This window comes from Stegostoma tigrinum, chromosome 34, assembly GCF_030684315.1.
Source record: "Stegostoma tigrinum isolate sSteTig4 chromosome 34, sSteTig4.hap1, whole genome shotgun sequence".
Classification (NCBI taxonomy): domain Eukaryota; kingdom Metazoa; phylum Chordata; class Chondrichthyes; order Orectolobiformes; family Stegostomatidae; genus Stegostoma; species Stegostoma tigrinum.
Genome location: NC_081387.1, coordinates 21812128 through 21832562, shown reverse-complemented (window position 1 = coordinate 21832562; position 20435 = coordinate 21812128). Strand labels below are relative to the sequence as shown.

General features: G+C 44.3%; 1 protein-coding gene across 5 annotated transcripts; it reads right to left on the bottom strand.

The window, feature by feature from the left end:
- Window positions 1-291: 291 nt before the first annotated feature.
- On the bottom strand, window positions 292-19632 carry LOC132206186 (butyrophilin subfamily 2 member A2-like). Of its 5 annotated transcripts, none has more exons than XM_059639381.1 (12): window positions 19566-19632; window positions 17941-18010; window positions 14953-15049; window positions 13820-14188; window positions 9108-9392; window positions 8147-8266; window positions 7828-7854; window positions 6284-6310; window positions 4002-4028; window positions 3700-3726; window positions 3358-3384; window positions 292-1060 (listed from the first exon to the last, which is right to left on the bottom strand). In XM_059639381.1, exons 3-12 carry the CDS (start codon window positions 14990-14992, stop codon window positions 510-512), a joined length of 1500 nt encoding a protein of 499 aa, XP_059495364.1. In that variant the 5' UTR covers window positions 14993-15049; window positions 17941-18010; window positions 19566-19632; the 3' UTR covers window positions 292-509. The 5 variants fall into 5 exon arrangements, with proteins under 5 accessions (XP_059495364.1, XP_059495361.1, XP_059495362.1 ...); XM_059639378.1 differs by having other exon boundaries at window positions 19298-19624; XM_059639379.1 differs by lacking the exon at window positions 17941-18010 and having other exon boundaries at window positions 19298-19624.
- Between the last annotated feature and the right edge of the window lie 803 nt (window positions 19633-20435).

Genomic DNA, 20435 nt, shown 5'->3' with positions numbered 1-20435 from the left:
CCACCCGAAGTTTGCAGGAACAGCAACTCACATTCCGCTTGGCAACCCTGCAGCCCAATGGCATCAATGTGGATTTCACCAGCTTCAAAATCTCCCCTTCCCCCACCGCATCCCAAAACCAGCCCAGCTTGTCCCACCCTGCCTAACCTGTTGTTCCTCTCACCTATCCCCTGCTCCCACCTCAAGCCGCACCTCTATTTCCTTCCTACTGACCTCGTCCCGCCCCCTTGACCTGTCTGTCCTCCCCGGACTGACCTATCCCCTCCCTATCTCACAACCCATACTCTCCCCTGCACCTATCTTCTCCTCTATCCATCTTCAGTCCACCTCCCCCTCTCTCCCTATTTATTTCAGAACCCTCTCCCCATTCCCCTCTCTGATGAAGGGTCTAGGCCCAAAACGTCAGCTTTTGTGCTCCTGAGATGCTGCTTGGCTGCTGTGTTCATCCAGCTTCACACTTTGTTATTTTGGATTCTCCAGCATCTGCAGTTCCCATTATCTTGGATCAGTCAGTGTCCTTTAATCCCGCAGATTGTCAGCGGGCCGGAGTTATTCCCGTCAATATTCCGTCCCGGATTGAAGAAGGGAAAGATCCTGTCAGTGAAAGTGTGGGTGAAAGTGTGGAGATGGGACATGGTGACCGCGTTGTAAAATGACACCTGTCCACCCTCGTAGTCCAGGAAAACCCCGATCTTCCGGGGATTCACATGCAGGGAGAGGTCAGTCCATGAGGGGGAGGTGGAGGCAAAATAACCTTTTTGGAGCCTCAGCGCCACAATCCAGAATCCGGTCTCCTCCACCGCGTTGATCCACCCTTTCCTCCTGACAGACTCCCGGACCACTCCCAGAATCCACATAATCTTCTCCCCCACCTCCACCTCCCAGTAATGACTCCCTGATGTGAATCCCTCTGATCCCAGGATACATTGCCAGAGATCAAATCTCTCCGGGGAGTCAGGGAGCAGCTGCCGTTTGTATCCGAGTCTCACACTGGTCCGGTCCTCAGACAGGATGAGCCGGGGATGCGCTGTGTTCGGGTCCAGAGTCAGAGAGGCTGGAGCTGGGGAGAGATCAAATAACACCGTCAGTGAGAGGGAGGGAGGGAGGGAGAGGGGAACGGAGGGGAGTGAAGGAGCAGGGACGGTAGTGGCCCGGTGCGAGAACAGGGGCAGCAAGTGGTCAGACCAGATGGAGGCAACCCCAGCGCTGGTCTGCTGCTGAGAGTGTTTCAGGACTGACTGGGATATTTGTCTTATTAGCTTTGCCTTTTTTTCTGACCTATGGTTATACTTTGTATAGCTGTAATGTAACTTTTCTTCATTTGCCTGTTCTGTAAGTTAGGATTGCATCTAAGATGGTACACTAAGTGAAAACGTATAAACTTTTCACTGCTATAAACAGAAATTGCTGGAAAAGCTCAGGTGGTCTGGCAGCATCTATGGAGAGAAGTCAGAAGTCAGAGTTCACAGCTCAGGTCCTGCTCGGAACTGAATCGACCCAAAATGTTACCTCAGGCTTTTTACTTTACTCATTTGAGGACGTGACAAAGGGCTAATTCAATTCAATTCAAGGGAAACAGGGGAGGGGTGAGAGAGACAAGAAGGGGCACTGGGGTATGAGGTCAGGAAGGCAAGGCGGAAGGAAGTGTGGGAGTCGGGAGAATGGGGAGGGATGGAAGAAAGAGTGGGTATGGGAGAAGGATTTTCAGTGCTTTAGAGAGTGAAGCAAGTGCGGGGAGCGGTTTGGGGAGTGCAGGATGAGAGGGGTAAATACTCCTTGCTGCACTTTCATGGCATCTCCCTGAATAACCAGGTTATGAGAACAAAGATTGACAGTTTTTGCTGCATCTCCATGCCAAAGATAGCTGAACAGATTAGCACCTTCCCCCAATACTTTATAAAATGTGTCACTTTTTACAAGTGAGTAGTGATCCTTTTTACATTAATTCATGGAATGAGGGAGTGACCTGCCAGGCCAGCGTTTATTGCCTGTCCCTCACTGCCCAGGTGGCAGTAAAGAGTCAACCACATTGCTGTGAGTCTGGAGTCACACCTCGGCCACACACAAGGTAAATGTGGCAGTTTCCTTCCTTCAAGGGCAGCAGTGAACCAGCTGCCTTTTTCCTGACAACCGGTATCAGCTTCATGGTCATTATTAGGTTCTTAGTTCCACATTTTTAACTGACTCCAAATTCAGTAAGCTACCATTGGAGGGACTGGAATACTGATTCCCAGATCATTGTTCTCTAGATTAATTGTTTGTGCATTGCTTCCCCCATGTTGTGAACTCAAAGACCAGAGAAAGTAAATTCCAATTCCAACAGCATAGTCTGAGAATTAATTTAAAAGAAAATCAGAGGAATAAAGATGTGATGTCAGCAAAAGTGACTGTAGAGCTGGACGAACATAGCAGGCCAGGCAGCATCAGAGGAGCAGGAAAGCTGACCTTTTGGGTCAGGACCCTGCTTCAGAAATGCAGGAGAGGGAAGGGAGCTCTGAAATAAATAGAGAACAGGGGTAGGGCTGGGGAAGGTAGGTGATAGGTGAGTGTAGGTAGGCAGAGGTGGGGATTGGTCAGTGTGAGAGAAGATGGACAGATTGTGTCAGGTCATGGAGGTGGGGATGAGAGGGAGGGTTGGTCATGGGATGAGGCCGGGGGTGGGGAGCTTTTGAAACTAGAAAAGTCCACATTGAGACCATTGGGTTGCAGGCTCCCAAGGCGGAATATAAGGTGCTGCTCCTCCAATTTCCGGGTGGGCATCATTGTGACACTGGAAGAGGCCCAGGGTGGACATGTCATCCAGGGAGTGGGAGGGAGAGTTGAAGTGGTTCATGACTGGGAGGTATTGTCGTTTGTCACGAACAGAGCATAAGTGCCCTACAAAGTGGTCTCCGAGCCTCCACCTGGTCTCACTGATGTAGAGAAGGCCATATCGGGAGCAGTGAATGCAGTAGACCGCATTAGCAGATGTGCAGGTGAACATCTGTCTGATGTGATCCACATCTGTCTGATGCGGTCAACCCTCCCTCTCACCCTCACCTCCTTGACTTACTATCTCTGTAGAACTTTCAAAGTGTCTTAAAACTGTGAGGAGGTGGTGTGGTATAGTAAGTCGCCTTGCTGTTTCTTGGCCAGAAACTTCAGATTCAAGTTCCACTTCACAACTTGTGACTATGGAATTTCTGTCATTGCATCACCAAATAAATTGATAAGCAATCTGTAAATCCTTCTGATATGTGAATAGCATTTGTTAAGTGCGGGAGAGGTTCCCCATCAGCTAGAATGGGGTGATGTAGACATACAGCCTCCCCGTGCACTACTGCACAGACCCAGAGTCTGCTACACTGAGAATTTTACCTGCATAGCTCTGTATCCTGTTCCACTCTGCAAAGTTAACATAAAAATAATTAATCATCTGTAATACTCTCAAATAGGAAAGCAATAAAAGTACATTGCAATTTTCTCTGAGCCAAGGACTTGAGGGTGACCCACAATTGGGTGCTACTGGCTAGACCTTGATGATGTGTCCGAGAAGCACACATACACATGGATTAAGTCAAGGTAGAGAGTAATGTATCATTGATCTTCATACCCTCCTGTTTCATTTGGCCCAATATCACCATGGGCAAACATCAAAAAAATACACAAAAGATGATAGGTGAAGATCTTTTACATTTTGTGTTCACACACATAACATACCTGACTGGACCAGAGGCCTCCATTGTTCTAAAAGGAAACAGAGAATTGGAAAGGTATGAATAAATCTCACTCAACAGACTTCACTTCATGAATGAATTTTGCTTTCACACCATTGTTTTCTAAACTGAATGAAGACATTTTCTTTTAAAGCATCCTTCAGGCTGAAAGTTTCAGAAACAAATTCAAGACAATCCTTCCTGTTTTCTTTAAATTTTCAGGACCATGCTGGTGAAGAAACCAGTGATGAGCATGAGATGAAATTCCAATCCCAGACTGAGAAAGTTTTGGGAATAATGTCTTACCTAACTTCTGCTGAAGTTTCTCACATTCTAAAGAGAAAAATATGGAAGAGTGAAATTTGTCATATGGGGAACAAGGCAATTCAAATCTAACATTAAATATACCAGAAATGTCACTGAAAATCCAAATATTACTTGATCAGAAAGTTTTTTGAAGGGGAATGTAGTTTAGAAGATAATTTTTTTAAAAAACCTTGGCTGTACACCAATCCATTTTGAAGGGAACAGATGAGACAGAAGCAGGGAAGTTGTTTGACTGGCAGATAGAACTAGAAGTCGGAGGCATAGCTCAAAATAACGGAGAGCAGATTTAGAACTGAGTTCAGGAGGAACTTCTTCACCCAAAGGGTTGTAAATCTGTGGAATTCCCTCCTGAATGAAGCAGTTGAGGCTACTTTGCTGAAATTTTTTAAAGTAAAGATAAATTTTTAAACAGTAAACAAATTAAGGGTTATGGTGAGGTAGGGTTAAGGCAGGTAAGTGGAGCGGCATCCATGAAGAGATCAGCCATGACATTATTAAATGGTGAAGTAGGCTTGATAGGCCACATATGGTCGAACCCTGCTCCTATTTGTATGTTCTCATGCATTCAGTTTGGCATTTCTCACCTGTCAGATAATACACTGCATCTATATTACACAACAGCAACTCATATTTATAGAATGCCTGTATTTCTGTTAAAAATCTCAAAATCCTTCATATAAATGTCATGAAAAAAATGCAATTGTGCTACACATTGAGATGTTAGGTCAGGTGACCAAAAACCTTTTCAAAGAGGTAGGTTTTGAAGGACCAAAGTGAGTTGGGGTGGGGGTGGTAGGGTTGGGAACTGAGGCACCTGACACTGCATCTTCAAATGAAGCAGCGATTGTAATTGGGGTGTGTAAGAGGTCAGAATTAGAACAGCGTAGACATCTTGGAGAGTTGAGGATCTGGAGGAGTTACAGAGCAGTGAGGGTAAGGGCATGAAGGGGCTGGAAAACCTGGATAAGAAATTAAGAATGGAGACATTGTTTAAGAATGTAGGTCAGCAAGCAGGTGAGTGGGGCTTGCGGGGAGTGAAGACATGGGTAGCAGTGTGTCAGGTCACCTCAAGTTTACAAGTTAGAATGTGGGAGCCCAGTCAGAGAGTGTTGAGCTGTGTTGTAAGGAAGGCATTGTTCCTCTGCTACAGTGAGGTTTGTATTCTTCATGTCAGAATGTCAGAAAGTTGGAGATAATCAGAAGATACTGAAAAATGGCAGATTTACTTTACTTGGCACATTGTAGAACTGTGAAGTGTATTGATTGTGAAAACAGCTGGTTCACAAACACTTGCCCCGATTAAAAAATGTTTTTTTTGCTCAATTACAGGGAGGAGCAGTGTGTGCAAATTTGAAGATTAGCTGGAGAGAAACCGATAATCCCAATTTACAGACTGCTCTGATGCTGCCTGACCTGCTGTGTTCCTCCAACTCCACACTGTATTGACTCTTGACTCCAGCACATGCAGTTCTTGCTATCTCCTGTACACTGTAATGACAGTATTCTGCGACTTCATGTTCTCAATTCCAACTAACTGGCAGTTCTGAAACCACTCAGGTCTGTGATGAGGAGAAATTTCTTAGCGTGTTGTGAACCTTAAGAATCCTTTACCTCAGCAATCCAAAATACAGAAAATAAAACGATAGTCTTTAGGGGGGACACTGCAGAGAAGTAGATCCATCATGATCAGACTGAACAGTGGAATAGCTCAAGGCAAGTGGCCGACTCTTGCTCCTAATTTTTACTTTGTTCTGTACATCATTTTGGATAAAGTGTATTGGGACAACCTCAGAACGTGAAAGGTGCTACAGAAATGCAAATCTTTCCTATTATTTGGCATGAAAACCTTCAACCTATTCATCAATATTCTTCTGTTCCAGGTAACTATTTAATTTCTTTCCAAAGATCATTTCTGGACTCTTTCAATAGTGTTGTAAAAATTCCATGAAGAAGACATAATTTCGAGCCTTGCTTTCAACTCTGTGATGGCTTGGACTAATTACATGAATAGGGAAAGGTTAGAGGGATATGGGCCAAATGCAAGTAAGTGGGACGAGTTTAGTTTGAGAGACGTGGTCGGCAAGGAAGAGTTGGACTGAAGGGTCTATCTCCATGGTGAATGACTCAAATGATCTATTTGTTATCTGTTATATCACTAGACTCGGTATTACTGTTTCACAAATGTTTCTCTCTGATACATTTCCACATCGTTGGATTTTCAATTCCCGTCGCATCTCTCTGGGTTACTAAGGGTTACTCACCGGTTACATCCAGCAGCCTTTGACGTTCTGTAACAGGTCAAAAGAAAACATTAAATTAGCATCAGCCCTTTACCCCTTATATTGACCCATGTCCCATTCCCAGAGCAGCCAAATCACATTGCCTACTCTCACTGACTATAGAGGAGTCTTAAAAGAAGATTCAGAGAGGGGAGAGGAGGAGGAGGAAGAGGAGAGGGCCTGTACAATTGGAATTGGAAGAAAGATATGTGGAGAAGAGCCCAGCATGGGGGAGGTGGTGGGAGGGGGGTTGCTTTGGGGATAGAGAGAGAAAGAGTATTGTGTGAGGATGAGAGAGATGAGAGAGACAGGTTAGAGAAAGGTTAGGAAGAAAAGGGTAAAGGCAAAGAGAGATAGGAAGAGGAAACAGAAACAGGGGAGGAGGAAGAAAAAGAGAGGAGGGGAAGAAAGAGAGGGGTGAAAGAGCAAGGAGAGTGTGGGAATGAGAAGAGAGAGAAAGGGGTGCGATAGAAGAGAGAAAGTAAGGCAAAGGTGCAGGGAAAGAGTTGGGGAGAAAGAGCACAGATGAAAGGAAGAGGGAGGGGGAAAAGAGAGAAGGTGAGAGTGGAAAGAAACAAGGGAGAAAGGAGAGAGATTTGAGAGAGAGTGTTATGGGCCAGACCAGACCAGACTCCCCATCCCTACTCAAAGTATTGTAAAGAGAAACTTAACTTTTATAATTATTTCACAGTGAGTGAAAGGTGCTGTATTCCAGATGTGATTAGATTGGTCCATTACTAGACTTTAACCAAGACACACTTTCTTCTTATAACACAGTTAAAATACAGCAAAAAAAAATTGGAATAACTAGCTCTATTGAAATACTTAACAAGACAATGTGTGATTTAGCCACTAGTCATCAACTGTTCCAACATAGCATCCCACAAGCACACCCTTTGGCAAAAAAATCAATTCAGCATACAGCTCTGATTCTCAGGTGCTGTCTCTTTCCAGTCCAGAAGAAAGAAATAATCTGTCTCTTTTGATTTCTAAGAGGAAGCCTCACTGTCTAAGACGTCACTCTAGCAGCAGAGAACTCAAGCCTTTAGCTCAACAGCATGCTAAAACCATTTCATTAAATGAAAGCAAAACTAAAAACCAGGGTCTATGTGAACCCTGATCCCATCCTTTCTTCAAAACAAACACCCGGGGAGAACTCAAATGCAGTTTAGCAACTTTCTGTGTGAAGGAGACATTATTGCACCACTGTGATGACACGACTGCAAAAAGAAACAGGACAGAACGTATCTTTCTTAAAGGCACAGTACCATCACAAGAGGAAGAATCAGAACAAGATAGAGAGTCTAGTGGGGAGTGGGTGGCTGAAGGAAAGAGATACACTCACAGAATACTACAGCAGAAAGAAACAGAGTGACCCTCCTGGTGACTGTTGAGATAAGTGATATATAGTAGAGGTTTGGCTCCTCTCAGAACTGTAATGGTCAGGGTGAGAGTGTGAAATTTCTCAACAGAGAAAATCTGTGTCACATCAGCACATGGCCCATGACTGAAGAAACGTAACTTACCGAGATTATCTTCAGATTTCCTGAGGCCTGGAAAAAAGAAGCAAAAAAATTAATGAATCCAATGGGCACCATGACTTTAGGACACACTGTCAGTGTCAGCCTGTAATGAACAGGCTCCTCATTACACTGCTCATTACACAGTTCACAAAAATTAAACTCTTATTCCCCTGAAACAATAACTCTGTCTCTCTCCACAGATTACACCTGATGTGTGGAGTATTTCCAGGTCTGTCTGTTTTATTTTCAGTTAACAAATAATAAGGTTCTGTTTATAGTTAATTCTCGAAAATGGTCTTAGAGCTTGTGCAAAGGATGTCACCTTGAATCTCATTCTGTAATTTCCGAAGGTACCACACTGCAAGAGCGACCGCTGCAATAACCAGAGCAAACAGGATCCAGAACGCTATCAGCCATTGGGAAACATAGGGGAAGAAGGAATCTGTATGGAGAGAGAGGGAGAGGGGAGAAAGGAAGGGAGAGGAGGGAGAGACAGAGGGAGAAAGAAGTGAGAAATAGCAAGAGCAAGGTGGTGAGGATGGGGGGGAGAGGGACAGGGGGAGGAGGGAGAAAGAGAGATGGAGGAGGAGAGGGAGGGGAAGATGGAGCAAAGGAGCAGAGAGAAAGAGTAATTGAGAGGAAAGAAAAGAGGGAGAGCGAGAATAGAGGATACATAGGGAGACAGAGGTGGCAGGGAAGAGAGAAAGGGGAGAGTGAGAAGAGTGAGAAAATGAACCATTCAGCTTTTTGAGTTAACACAAACCTATTGTCACACCATGTACCTAGTTTCAATCACCCCTCTCCCTCCATCAGCCCCGTTCCTCCATTAGCCATCTCCATCTTCCAACTTCCATTCCATTATCTCCCGCTCCCTCCATCGCCCACTCTCTGTCGTGACCACACTCGCTTTTTGCAAACTCAAATCAACCCACTCCTGCCACACTTCCATTTCTTTCACTGCCTCCCTCCAATCTGCATTACATGCTCTCCTGCTCCCTCCATCACACCTTCTCCTTCTTTTTCTATCCCACCCTCTCCTCCTCCCTCCATCACAGCGTCTCACTCTTTCCCAATCTCCATCCCAGTGAAATGCATTTGGTTGCCACGAAGGGCAAGCCATTGCTCTGAGGGGCTTTTTTTTGATAGTTATCTCTAGGATCACAAGGAGCCAGTTTCCATCACAGAGTTTCCTCAGGGTTTTATATATTTCCCTACAATCAGATTCACGTCCTTCTTCCCAGTTTGCTGTGTAACTGTGAAGGTCTTCTCCCACTGTGACTGACCTGCAATCTGGATGTGAGCCTCCTGTTTCTCCTCCAGAATCTTGTTACTAATGACACAAGTGTACTTGTTGGTGGACTGCTTGGGGATCTCGATGAAGCTGCTGACCGTGAGCAGTTCCTGAGTGTCCGGCTGATACGTGGTTTGCTGCTGGGCTGCTACGTTCTCTCCATCTCCATCCGACCACAGGACGGGTGGCTCTGGGTACCACCCTTTGGATCTGCAGCCCAGTCTGATGCCATCTCCCGTTTGGCCCTCCATCTCAATCGTGGGCTGGCGGCCTGTACCTGCAATCACAGAGATATCAGGAAGGGGAGTAGGCCGCAAAGCCCGTCATGGCTTCCCTACCCCACTCAGTCAGATCGCAGCTGATCTGTACTTTCTGGAGGGCAACCACAATTTGATCACAATCTGTCAGGGCAAGAAGTTGGGGGGAGGGCAGAAGAAACTCGGAGGGATGAGTGACGAACAATCCAGACAGAAACGACCTATAACCAGGCAAGTTTGGATGGCAATGGCTTCTGGCCCTTCAAAGTGACCCCATATAAAAAAATGTTAAAAATAGGACATTTTAAAGTTCATAAACATTACAATAGCATTTAACTGACCACAAAGCTTCGCTTTTATTTGACATAATGAGATCTTGCTATTAAGACAATGATGAGCAAAAATGTTTTCTCCTAGAGGGCCATTTAGTCTGTGGAATTATATTCCCCAGATTCAAAAGCCTATGAGAAAATTTTGTGTACAGTTCTGGAATTCACATTATAGCAGGGATGTGATTACATGGAGAGGGTGCAGGGGAGATTTTACCGCCAGGGCTGAAGAGTTCTGGTTGTGACGAGAAATTGGGGGTAGACTGGGAAAAAGAACAGAAATTGCTGGAGCGACTGAGCAGATCTGGTACAATCAATGGGAAGACAGCATCATTACCCCTTCCACTCTGATGACTCTTCAGCAGAATTGATAACAGTTCAGAAAAACTAGTATCGATACTGAAGACAAAGTTTAGCTTGAGGGGTGGGAGGGGGCAGTGGTGTGCAGGGGCAGGCTTCGAAGTGGGGGAGTAGGAGGTGCAGAGATTGGTGGAGCTGGAGCCCAGAAAGCAAGACGTATGGAAGAGGTAGGTAAAGAAAGAGATTATAGACAGCAGGCCAGAACAGAAGAAAAGCTGAATAAGCGATAACATGTGCTGAGGGTAGGAGGAAATGGAGGGGCTGTATGATAGCAATCGAGATAATGTGATAATGGACCAGACAATATGTGGGAAAAGGTGACTGTACTAAAAGCAATCCATGTCTTAACAGGACCTGGTATGGGACGGGTAAAAACATGGAAGGATGGAATGAGGCTCTAAAGTTATTGAACTTGATGTTGAGGCCTAAAGGCTGCAATGTCCTGAAGCTGAAAATGAGATGCTATTCTTCGAGCTTGTGCTGAGGCTGACTGGGACACTACAGCAGATCTGAGACAAACATGTTGGCCAGGGAACATGGTGTTGAGGTGGCAGGCAATTGGAAGTTCAAGGTCATTTCTACATACAGAACATATGTGTTCTGCAAAGCCTTCACCCAGTCTGCATTGCGTCTCCCCAGTGTAGAAGAGACCACACTGTGAACAGCAATTGCAGTAGACTAGATTAAGTGAAGTGCAGGTAAAGAGCTTGTTCACCTGGAAAGTATGTCTGGGGCCCTGGATCAGGGGGAGGTAAACTGGCAGGTGTTACATCTTCTGCAATTGCATGGGGAGGTGCCTTGGGGTGTGGGAGAGTGTTGGGAGTGAAGGACAAGCAGACTGGTGTGGGCAGAGGGAACGGTCCATGCAGAAGGCCAACAAGGTCAGAGGAGGGAATATATGTCCAGTGGTTGCATTGCACTGGAGGTAGCGGAAATGGTGGCAAAGATCTTTTGGATCCATAAGCTGGTGAAGTGGTAAGTGAGGACTACAGTGACCCTATCATTGTTGTCGGAGGAAAGACAAAAGAGATCTGGCTTGAAGTGCAGAAGATGGGTTAAACATGGCTGAGCGTCCTGTCATCCTCAGCAGTGGGACATCCTCAATGGAGGAAAACGGTGGACATTTCTGAGGCTGGTCCGCCTCCGCAGAAGGTGGCATCATCAGAACAGATGTGATGGAGGTGGAGAAACTGGGGGAATGGGGAGGAGTCCTTAGAGGAGGCAGAGTGCGAGTTTGTATAGTCGTGGTAACTGTGAAAGCTGATGAGTTTGTAGAGAATGTGGGTGCCAGTCTAATCTCAAAATGGAAACAGAGATGTTGAGGAAGGGAAAGGAGGAGTCAGAGATGGACCAGATGAAGGTGAGAGTAAGGTGAAAATTGGAAGCTCTCCAAGGACTGTTCCCTCCATGACTCCCTGGTCCACTTCTCCTCCATTCTCAATACCTCCCCACAGTTTACCTGCCTGTTTATCGACCCCTCCTCCCTATTCAGAATGTCCCACATACCTTCAGTGAAGCAGAGATTTACCGGCACTTCAGTCAATCTAGTCTACTGCATTTGCTGTTCACAATGTGGTGTTCTCCACACTGGGGAGACAAAAAGCAGACTGGGCAACTGCTTTGCAGAACACCTATGTCTTATCCATAAAAATGACCTTGAACTTCCAGTTGCTTGCCCCTTCAGCACATCACCGTGTTCCCTGGTCAACATTTCTGTCTTTGGCTTGCCACAGTGTTCCACTGAGACTCAGTGCAAGCTCAAGGGATAGCTCCTCATTTTCCATTTGAGAATCTTGCAGCCTCCAGGACTAATATGAATTTCAATAACTTTAGAACCTGATTACATTCCTCCTTTATTTCCGCCACCGCACACTAGGTCCTGTTCTGACATGAGTTGCTTTTAACATTGTCACCTATTCTCACCTATTCTCAAACCCACTGTCAAATTATATGCATTGCATTAAGTACAGTTCAGCAATTTTCTCTTTCATAGCTCTAATTATCACTTTTTTTCTGTCCTCAAGTTCTATCCATTATTTCCTTGATAATGTGCACTTTTTATCTCTCTCCCTCTAATGGGCTCCATCTCCACTCGTCCATTTACTTCTCCCCCTTCATCAATCTTTGGCTTTAGCATAAATACCACTTTTTTGTAACTACTAATGGTTCTGATGAACAGTCACTGGACTCGAAAGAGTAACACTGCTTTCTTCCAACGGATGATGCCAGATCTGCTGAAGTTTTCCAAGAATTTCTACTTTTGTTTCAGATCTCCAACATCTGCAATTTTTTGTTTTATTATTGGATGGACTGGGGTTGCTTTCTTCAGAGCAGTGGGGACTGGCTATATTATTGAGATGTCTTAAATTATGAGGGGCATAAGTAGGCTCTACATTCCCTTGGTGGAGGATCCAATGACCAGGGGACCTAGAGTTAAGGCAAAGGGCAGGAGATTTCAAGGGGATATGAGGAAAAATGTCTTCATTCAGAGGTAGGTGGGAATCTAGAACTCACTGCCTATAAGGGTAGTAGAGGCAGGAATCCTCATAACATTGAAGAAGAATTTAGGTATGCATTTGTGATACCAAAGCAAAGGAAGCCTTGGGCCAAATACAGAAAAATAGGATTAAAATAGCTGCTGGCTTGTTATTGAGTAGTCAAAGGCCATTTATGCACTGCAGACCTCAATGACTCTATTCTGACAGATAAATTGTGGGAAGCAATGGAGTTAATGCAGAGAAAAGAGCTGGGGTGGACTATTCAATCCCCCATACCTATCCCATTACTCAATACAATCTTTACTGATTCTCCACCTTGATTCCACACTCCCAATCTATCTTAATGTTCCTTATATTCACTGAGCTTCCAAAGATATATTAATCTCTTTCTTAAATATATTCAATGTCTGGCCATTCTCAGCTCTTTGGGAGTGGAAATACTTACTCCAGAGGGATTGCATGGGATTGGTTTCTGGGTCAAGAGGGTTGCCCTGTAAGCGTTCAGCTGACTGGGCCCATTCTTTCTGGGGGTTAGAAGTGTGAGAGGTGAATTCAATCTAATCAGAATACATTCTGAAGAGATTTGATAGGAACACATGTAGGCTGTTCAGCCCCTTGAGCCTGTTACAGCTTTCAGTGAGATCATGGCTGATCCGTGGCCTAACTCTATATACTTGCATTTGGATCATATCCCTTAATACCTCTGCTCAATAAAAAAAATTAATCTATCACAGGTTTAAAATAGGCAAGATGTAGAAAGGTTGTTTCCGCAGGCTGGGTGAGCTAGACGCCAACTATCCCAGCGGACGCTCAGTCAGTGAACACTCAACTCAGAAATCACTTTGTTCATGGGATTCAGTGGTGCGGGGTGAGGATCTTGCATTTAGATTTGAAATTCAAGATCAGCCATAATCGTAAATTAAAATAAATGTATTGAAGGGTGGAGCAGCCTGGATGGAGCGAATGGTCTTCTCTCACTTCATTGGAATTGTTCAATGGAATTAGACAGTAAGGCAAAGATTCACAACATTATGAGTGAAGAGCTTCCCCCCTGTCTCAGTGCTAATTGACTGTTCCCTCATCCTGAGACTGTATGCCCATGTTCTAGATCCTCCGTCACAGAAACACTCTTCAATGTCAACCTTGTCAGGGTGTCAAACTATTTGTGTTCTGCTAGGGCCTGGGTCAATGTTTATCCTTCACCTCAATAAATCCATCATTGAGGATGTCAGGTATGGTATTTCCAAAATGGTCACTGACCTGTCACATCCAGCGTGAGTTTGAACTCATTGTGTTTGATGGCAGATGTCACAAAGCACTTGTACTGTCCCCTGTCAGAGACTCGGACATCCTTGAGCCAGAGAGAGAGATTCCCCTGTGCCACTTTGTCGAGAAACAGTTCGGTCCGGCCTCTGTAGACCAAGGGCTGGAGTGTCAAATCGTCCTCTCCCGCCCTGTATGTATGGACAGGCGAGCTATAGCCATATGCTGTGTTGATCCAGCGGACTTCCATGTTCTCCAGGGGTTTTTTCATGACCAACAGACAGTCCAGGACCACGCTGTCCCCAACAACCCCCAAGATGGGAACTAATGGTCCCGTCACCTCTAAATCTGCCGCTGTAATAGCCACTAGAGAGAGAATCAGATCCATTAGTCATCATTCAGGTTATTACTGCTGTATACACTGTATTATTGTTTGTAACAAAGAAAGAAGGAGAGGCAGAGGGACAGAGAGGGATAGAGACAGAAGGAGAGACAGGTTCAAAGAGGGATGGAGATATAGAGGGAGGGATGGAGAGACATAAAGACAGAGAGGAAGAGACAGAGGTGCTAAAGGGGGCAGAAACTGAAAAGGACAGAAATAAAATGAGGGATAGAGAGACACACAAAGGAGAAACAGAGAAAAGATAAATTATTTTGCATTTGTATATCTTCAGTCACATTGTCAGAATATTCTAGAATGCTTTGCAGCAATAAATAGCCTTGAAATGTAAATAATGTTGCCTAGTCAGAAATACAACAGACAATTTGTGCATTGTAAGACCTCAAAAGGTGTAATGAGATAAATGACTGGATAGCCTTTTAAGTGCTTTTATATTTACCAGAGGACAGCTGAGGCTAATGTCTGATGGCTCAAATGTTTCCAAGTATTGGGAACTTCAACTTTGCAGCACCTCCTCAGTGCTGACCCAATGAGAGTGAAGTATTCCCTCAGTACTGACCTTATGATGGTATAGCACTCCTCGACACTGCCCCTCCTATCGCGCAATACACACCCAAACTGACCCTCTGACTTTGCAATGTTCCCTTGGTAGCTGGGCTATCACCCTAGATTACATGCTCAAGTTTCTGTGAGTCCTGGTTTTTATTATTTTTGAAATGTATTTCCCTACCATGAGAGATCCAGATAAGAGCCTGGAGCAGAAGCAGCATTCTGGAAATTCAGAAATCCAGCATCAGCAGATCCAGGGAATGATGTGTCATAGCTGTCTAAAATATTACCAGAGAATTTACATCAATAACAGGATATTCAGGAGAGTCAGTATCAGTGCAATCAATGGACGTACTGTACAGTCACTAACAGCAATAATGTTAGGGTATGTACATCTACATGTGCTGACATATACACTCACATATACTGAAACGTACACTCAAATGTATGAACATGTACTCAGAAATTGAAGTATAGACCCTGACATACTGAAATAGACACACAAATGAAAAATGCGTACACATATATTGAAATATACACCCACATACACTGACATACACACCCACTTATACTGACTCATGCATATAGACTTCCATAAAGTTACTTGCACGCTTTCCCAATTTTGATATTATTCTCCCCTCTGTTTATAGAATTGTCACTAATTTGTACATCTATGTGACTTTTCCAAAGCTGAAAAATAGTAGAGATTGTATAGACTGAGATTGCTTTCCATGGAGCTGAGGTGACTGAACAGATATGATTGAAATGCATAAAATTATGAGGGACATAGATAGGGTAGACAGGAAGATACTTTTTCCCCTTGGTGGACTTACTGATTTAAGGTAAGGGCAGGAGGCTTCAATGAGTTGTAAGGAAAATCTATTTCACCCAGAAACTGGTGGGAATCTGGAAGAGTGGGAGAGGCAGAATTCTTCAAAATATTTAAGTAGTATTTAGATGAGAACTTGCAATACCGAGGCATATAAGTGGAGAAAAATAGAATTAGAATAGTTACACAGTTGTTTTGGATCGGCACAACTGCTTAAAACTCATGAGAAGGGATGTACTGGTGGGACTGGCATTTCTGAAGGTGGGCTGGATGAATTGTATCCAATAGTATTGATGTAAACCATGGATTCAAAAAAAACAGTTCCTCTAAGAATCATTTTCCAATCCTCACCAGATACAGGCAAGGAACCAGAGAATTGGAGGTTTGCAAGTATTGTACCATATATGCCAACTAATTACACTTGTTGTTGGGCAAATTACTGGAATCTATATTGAGCAAAATGATTAACTATTTCTTAGTGAGGCATAAGTTGGTTAGAAATAGTCAGCCTGGTTTTGCAAAGTTAATTCATTTCTCTCTCCTTGAATTAGATTTTTAAAGGAAGTAACAAGAAAAAATGATGAGGATAGTGCATTGGATGTTGATTACATGCATTTCAGTAAGGCATTTAATCCCACATAGCAGACTGGTCAGAAAAATTAAAGCCATGGGGTTAGGGGGAATTTAATGACTTGGATCCCAAATTGGCTCAAGCACATGAAACAAACTGTAATGGTCAATAGGTGATTTTTGTGAATGAGAAACATTTTTCAATGGTGTTCCATAGGTTTCACTGTTGGTTGCTTACATGACAGTGGTAATAATTTAGATTTAAATATTTGAGGCATGATTGGGAAATCTGCAGACATAAAACTGGACATGTAATTGATAGGGCTGCCAATTACAGAATGAAGCCAATGGTTTGCTTGTGTGGCTGGAAGAGTGACAATTGAAATTCAATCAAGATGGGAGGATGTGTAATTGGGAAGGGAAAACAAAGCCAGGGAATACACATTAAACAGGAGGGACTTGAGCTGCTCAAAAATAAGGGTCTCATATTGTACATCGACAGTCCCAGAAGGTAGCAGGGTAAGTAGGTAAGGAGGTAAAGAATGCTTATGTGGAAGCTTTCCTTCATTGTGTGAGGCAATGAATTGCAAAAACAGGTTGTAATTGCTGTGTCTGTATGAAGACCCTGGACACACATATGGTTTTCTCTACAGTTCTAGTCCGTGTTACAGGAAAGACTCAATTACAGAATTCAAAAGATTTACAAGAATGTTGCCAGGGTTTGGAAATTGCAAGAATGAGGAAAGATTGAGTAGGCTAGACTTGTTTTCCTGACAATAGAAGAGGCTGAAGGGTGACTTAATCATGCTGTAAAAAATAATGTGGCTGTATAATAAAGTGGACAGGAATACATGGTTCCCCTGGTGGTGCAACCAACTACCGGGGGACAGAAATTGAAGGGGATGGATATCAAGCTTATAAGGAACATGGGGAATATCTTTTTCACGTAGATGGTGATAGCATCTGGAATTTTCTGCCCAATTTGATGCTTGAGATTGAAATCCTCAATTCATTTAAAAAGACTCTGGATCTGGATGTGCTCGAGCAGTTATGGACCAGGAGCTGGCAGGTAGAACTAGAATGTTCGGTGGTATAAATGACCCTTCCAGCACAGACACACTGGGCTGAATGGCCCACTTCTGACATGTAACTTTTTTTCTGGTTAGCCTAGGGCACTACACAGGAAACAGTGAGCTTTAACATCCTGAATCATCTCCAGATAGTTTACATCAGTAGCAGAGATGGGGAGAGGGGAGGAGGAAGAAACCAGCAAAGTAGAATAGGGATTACAGATGTAAAACTGTGAACAGTGTGAGCTGGTGTTCCTGGTATTAACTCCCTGCTGTGAGGCTCATTGTATTAGTTACCAAGTTACACAGAAGCAACTTCCTTGGTTAAATAGATAGTTCTTGTGGTCAGTGGTACGGTTCCTACGTCTGGACAAGAAGGCGTCGGTCCAAGCAATGTTTTACAATATGTTTGCTTGATTAAAAATCTCGACCATGATCACGTTCAACAAAAACCTTCTTCCCATTAATGTCTCCATCCAACTCCATTAAGATGTCCTTCTATCCTTTCTCCCTTGTGTGTTACCAAGTTCCCCTCTAAAAACATTGGTGCTATTCACATGGATCAGTCACTGTCTCTGGGTGAGGACGTTTCTGTTGAATTTTCAATTGGAATTGGTAACGACTGTCTGATATGCATAACCGCCCCCTCCCCTCCTGACCCCACCCCAGTCACCCACACAAGCGATAACATCAACCTTACCAAAACAAAACAACTGCGGATCGTGGAAATCAGGAACAAAAACGGGAAGTGCTCGGAAAGCTCACCAGGCCTGGCAGCATGTGGGGAGAGAAAACAGAGTAAAGTGACCCTTCTTCAGTTCAGAACCTGCTGAGGATTTCCAGCAAGTTGTGTTTTTGTTACCAATCCTACCAAGCTCCTTAGTAATATTGACATCCTTCAGCGGAGAGGTTTGCATTTATATAGCACCTTGCATCCACATCCTGAAGCGAACTTCTGATCTGTAATCAATGTTGGAATGCAGGTAACAAGGCAAATTGTTATGGAGTGTTGATTGAGGGATAACTATTGACCAGGACATTGAGAATTATTCGGTACTCGTCTTTGAAATGCTGGCCACGGGATCTTTTCGATCTACCTGCACACAACCATGACTTCCGCCCCACCAAGAGATCGAAAGAGATTTTAGATAAAGTCTCGTGGAACCGACCGCACTCCCAATACTGCAGCAGTCGTTCAGTTCTGCACTGGAATGAGAGTCTGTGGCTTGAAGGTGATGTCCTGGATAGGACTTGAACCCACACCCTCCTGATATAAAGGAGCGAGTAAAAACACACCATTCAAGCTAATACTGGGCCAGTGAGCTGCCTTCTCCAAACTGTTCAATATTCCCGATAACGTGCTCATGATACAACCTGGAGGGACATACGAGCATTGGTGGGGAGCGGGTGGTCTGACGCACGAATTTGACCTTTATTTTTAAGATGCGGATTCTGTTCTAACTTGGGGATGCTGGTTCAGCGAAACCTAGGGCCATCCCGATCACGCAGAGGGAATCCGTTTGGAGCTGGGAACTCCCAGATTCTCCAGCCCGACACGGGAACAGAAGGTGATAATGGGAACTGCAGATGCTGGAGAATCCAAGATAATAAAGTGTGAAGCTAGATGAACACAGCAGGCCCAGCGGCATCTCAGGAGCACAAAAGCTGACGTTTCGGGCCTAGACCCTCTCTGATGAAGGGTCTAGGCCCGAAACGTCAGCTTTTGTGCTCCTGAGATGCTGCTTGGCCTGCTGTGTTCATCCAGCTCTACACTTTATTATTTAAGGGAACAGAAGGTTACCATTTACCACCCACTCTCCCCGGGACACACTCTTCCCTTCAACCAGGGTCTGTGAACTGTCATCCTCACACAGCCCGGCCACCCCAGTCTCCGGGACAGGCCTCTGCTCGTTTCCGAGACCGAGTCCCACTTTCCCCCGGGACTGAGTATGAGATCCCAGGAGATTCCCATCGAGATCCAGGAGATCCCCGTCGAGGGGGAGATCGGAGTCAGTTACATTGAAACAAACTGGAGCTGAAATTACACCCAAACTCACCTAGAAAAGAAAATCCAAAATTCGGGAAGGGCGACATAAAGTAGCAGAGATCGATCAGAGTCTTTCAGTTTCTATTTAACGTCACCTCCACTCCCTCCGTCCATAAATTTTTGGGAGTCAACTTCATAAAAAATAGGGAGGACGGAGTTCTGAGTTTAATCCGGAGAATTTTGAGCTGAGCTTTCGTCAGTTTAACGTCAATGCTCCTGCACCCTCTGTAACAGTGCAATATTGAAACATTTGATCAACTTCCCGCAGCAAAACAAACCTGTCTCGTTGTTAAAAGCATGCACGCCAAAACACCGTTTGAAATGTCCTCTGTACCTTCACTGGTGTGATCACACACTTCCTGTAATAAATTCCAAAAGTTTACACAGCTCTCTGCAGTTTTAGGAGAGGTTGATAAAGTCATAATCTCCCTGCTTTTCACTCTGGGCTACAGCAAATAAAGTGTTCCTTGTTCAGATATATGAACAGGCAAGGAATAGAGGGATACGGACCCCATAGTGACAAAAGGTTTTTAACTTAGAAAGGTATCATGTGTTGAAGTCGTCTTGGCGGGCCGAAGGGCCTGTTCCTATTCTGTAATGTCCTTTGTTCTTTGTTTATTACCTTATAACTACAACACCTAGCAGCCCTGCCAGCTGCGGAGAATTGTGGCCATGCAAAGCAAGCTTCTTCTCGTCTGAAGAAGGGTCATGGAAAAAAGGATCTGAAACATTGACTTTGCTGTCTCTCTTTAGATGTTCTCATTCCTGTTGAGTTTCTCCAGCAATTGTTTCTGTTCTTCTGCTTTTCTTTAGTTTTCAGCATCCTACTGTTTGTCATATGTTCCCCTGCTTTTCTTGCCACTTTTCTGAATTGAACCCCATTTGCAACTCTTTGCCCTTCTCTTTGAGTTCAGAGGGAAATTTGACCCAGAGCTAACTTTAAAGATACTGATGAGGTTAGGTGAGAAGTTGATTTTACCCTTGTCTGATTTTCATGCCAATGAATTCCCTACTATAAGAACCGGAGCTCCAAGAGAACCCCTGCTCATGATCAACTTCCCAACCAATCAGCATCTTATTCTCGAGACAACTGTGAGGTGATGCATTTTGGGAAGTGAAATTCAGGAAATGGCCTGATCCTGAGAAGC

Coding starts and splice junctions, on each gene's coding strand:
- LOC132206186 (XM_059639381.1), bottom strand. CDS start 14,992: ATGCTGCTTCTGCTCCAGGCTCTTATCTGGATCTCTCATG. Junction 3,727..4,001: donor GAAACTTCAGCAGAAGTTAG/GTAAGACATTAT, acceptor GTTTCCTTTTAG/AACAATGGAGGCCTCTGGTC. Junction 1,061..3,357: donor CAGGATACAGAGCTATGCAG/GTAAAATTCTCA, acceptor ATCTCTCCCCAG/CTCCAGCCTCTCTGACTCTG.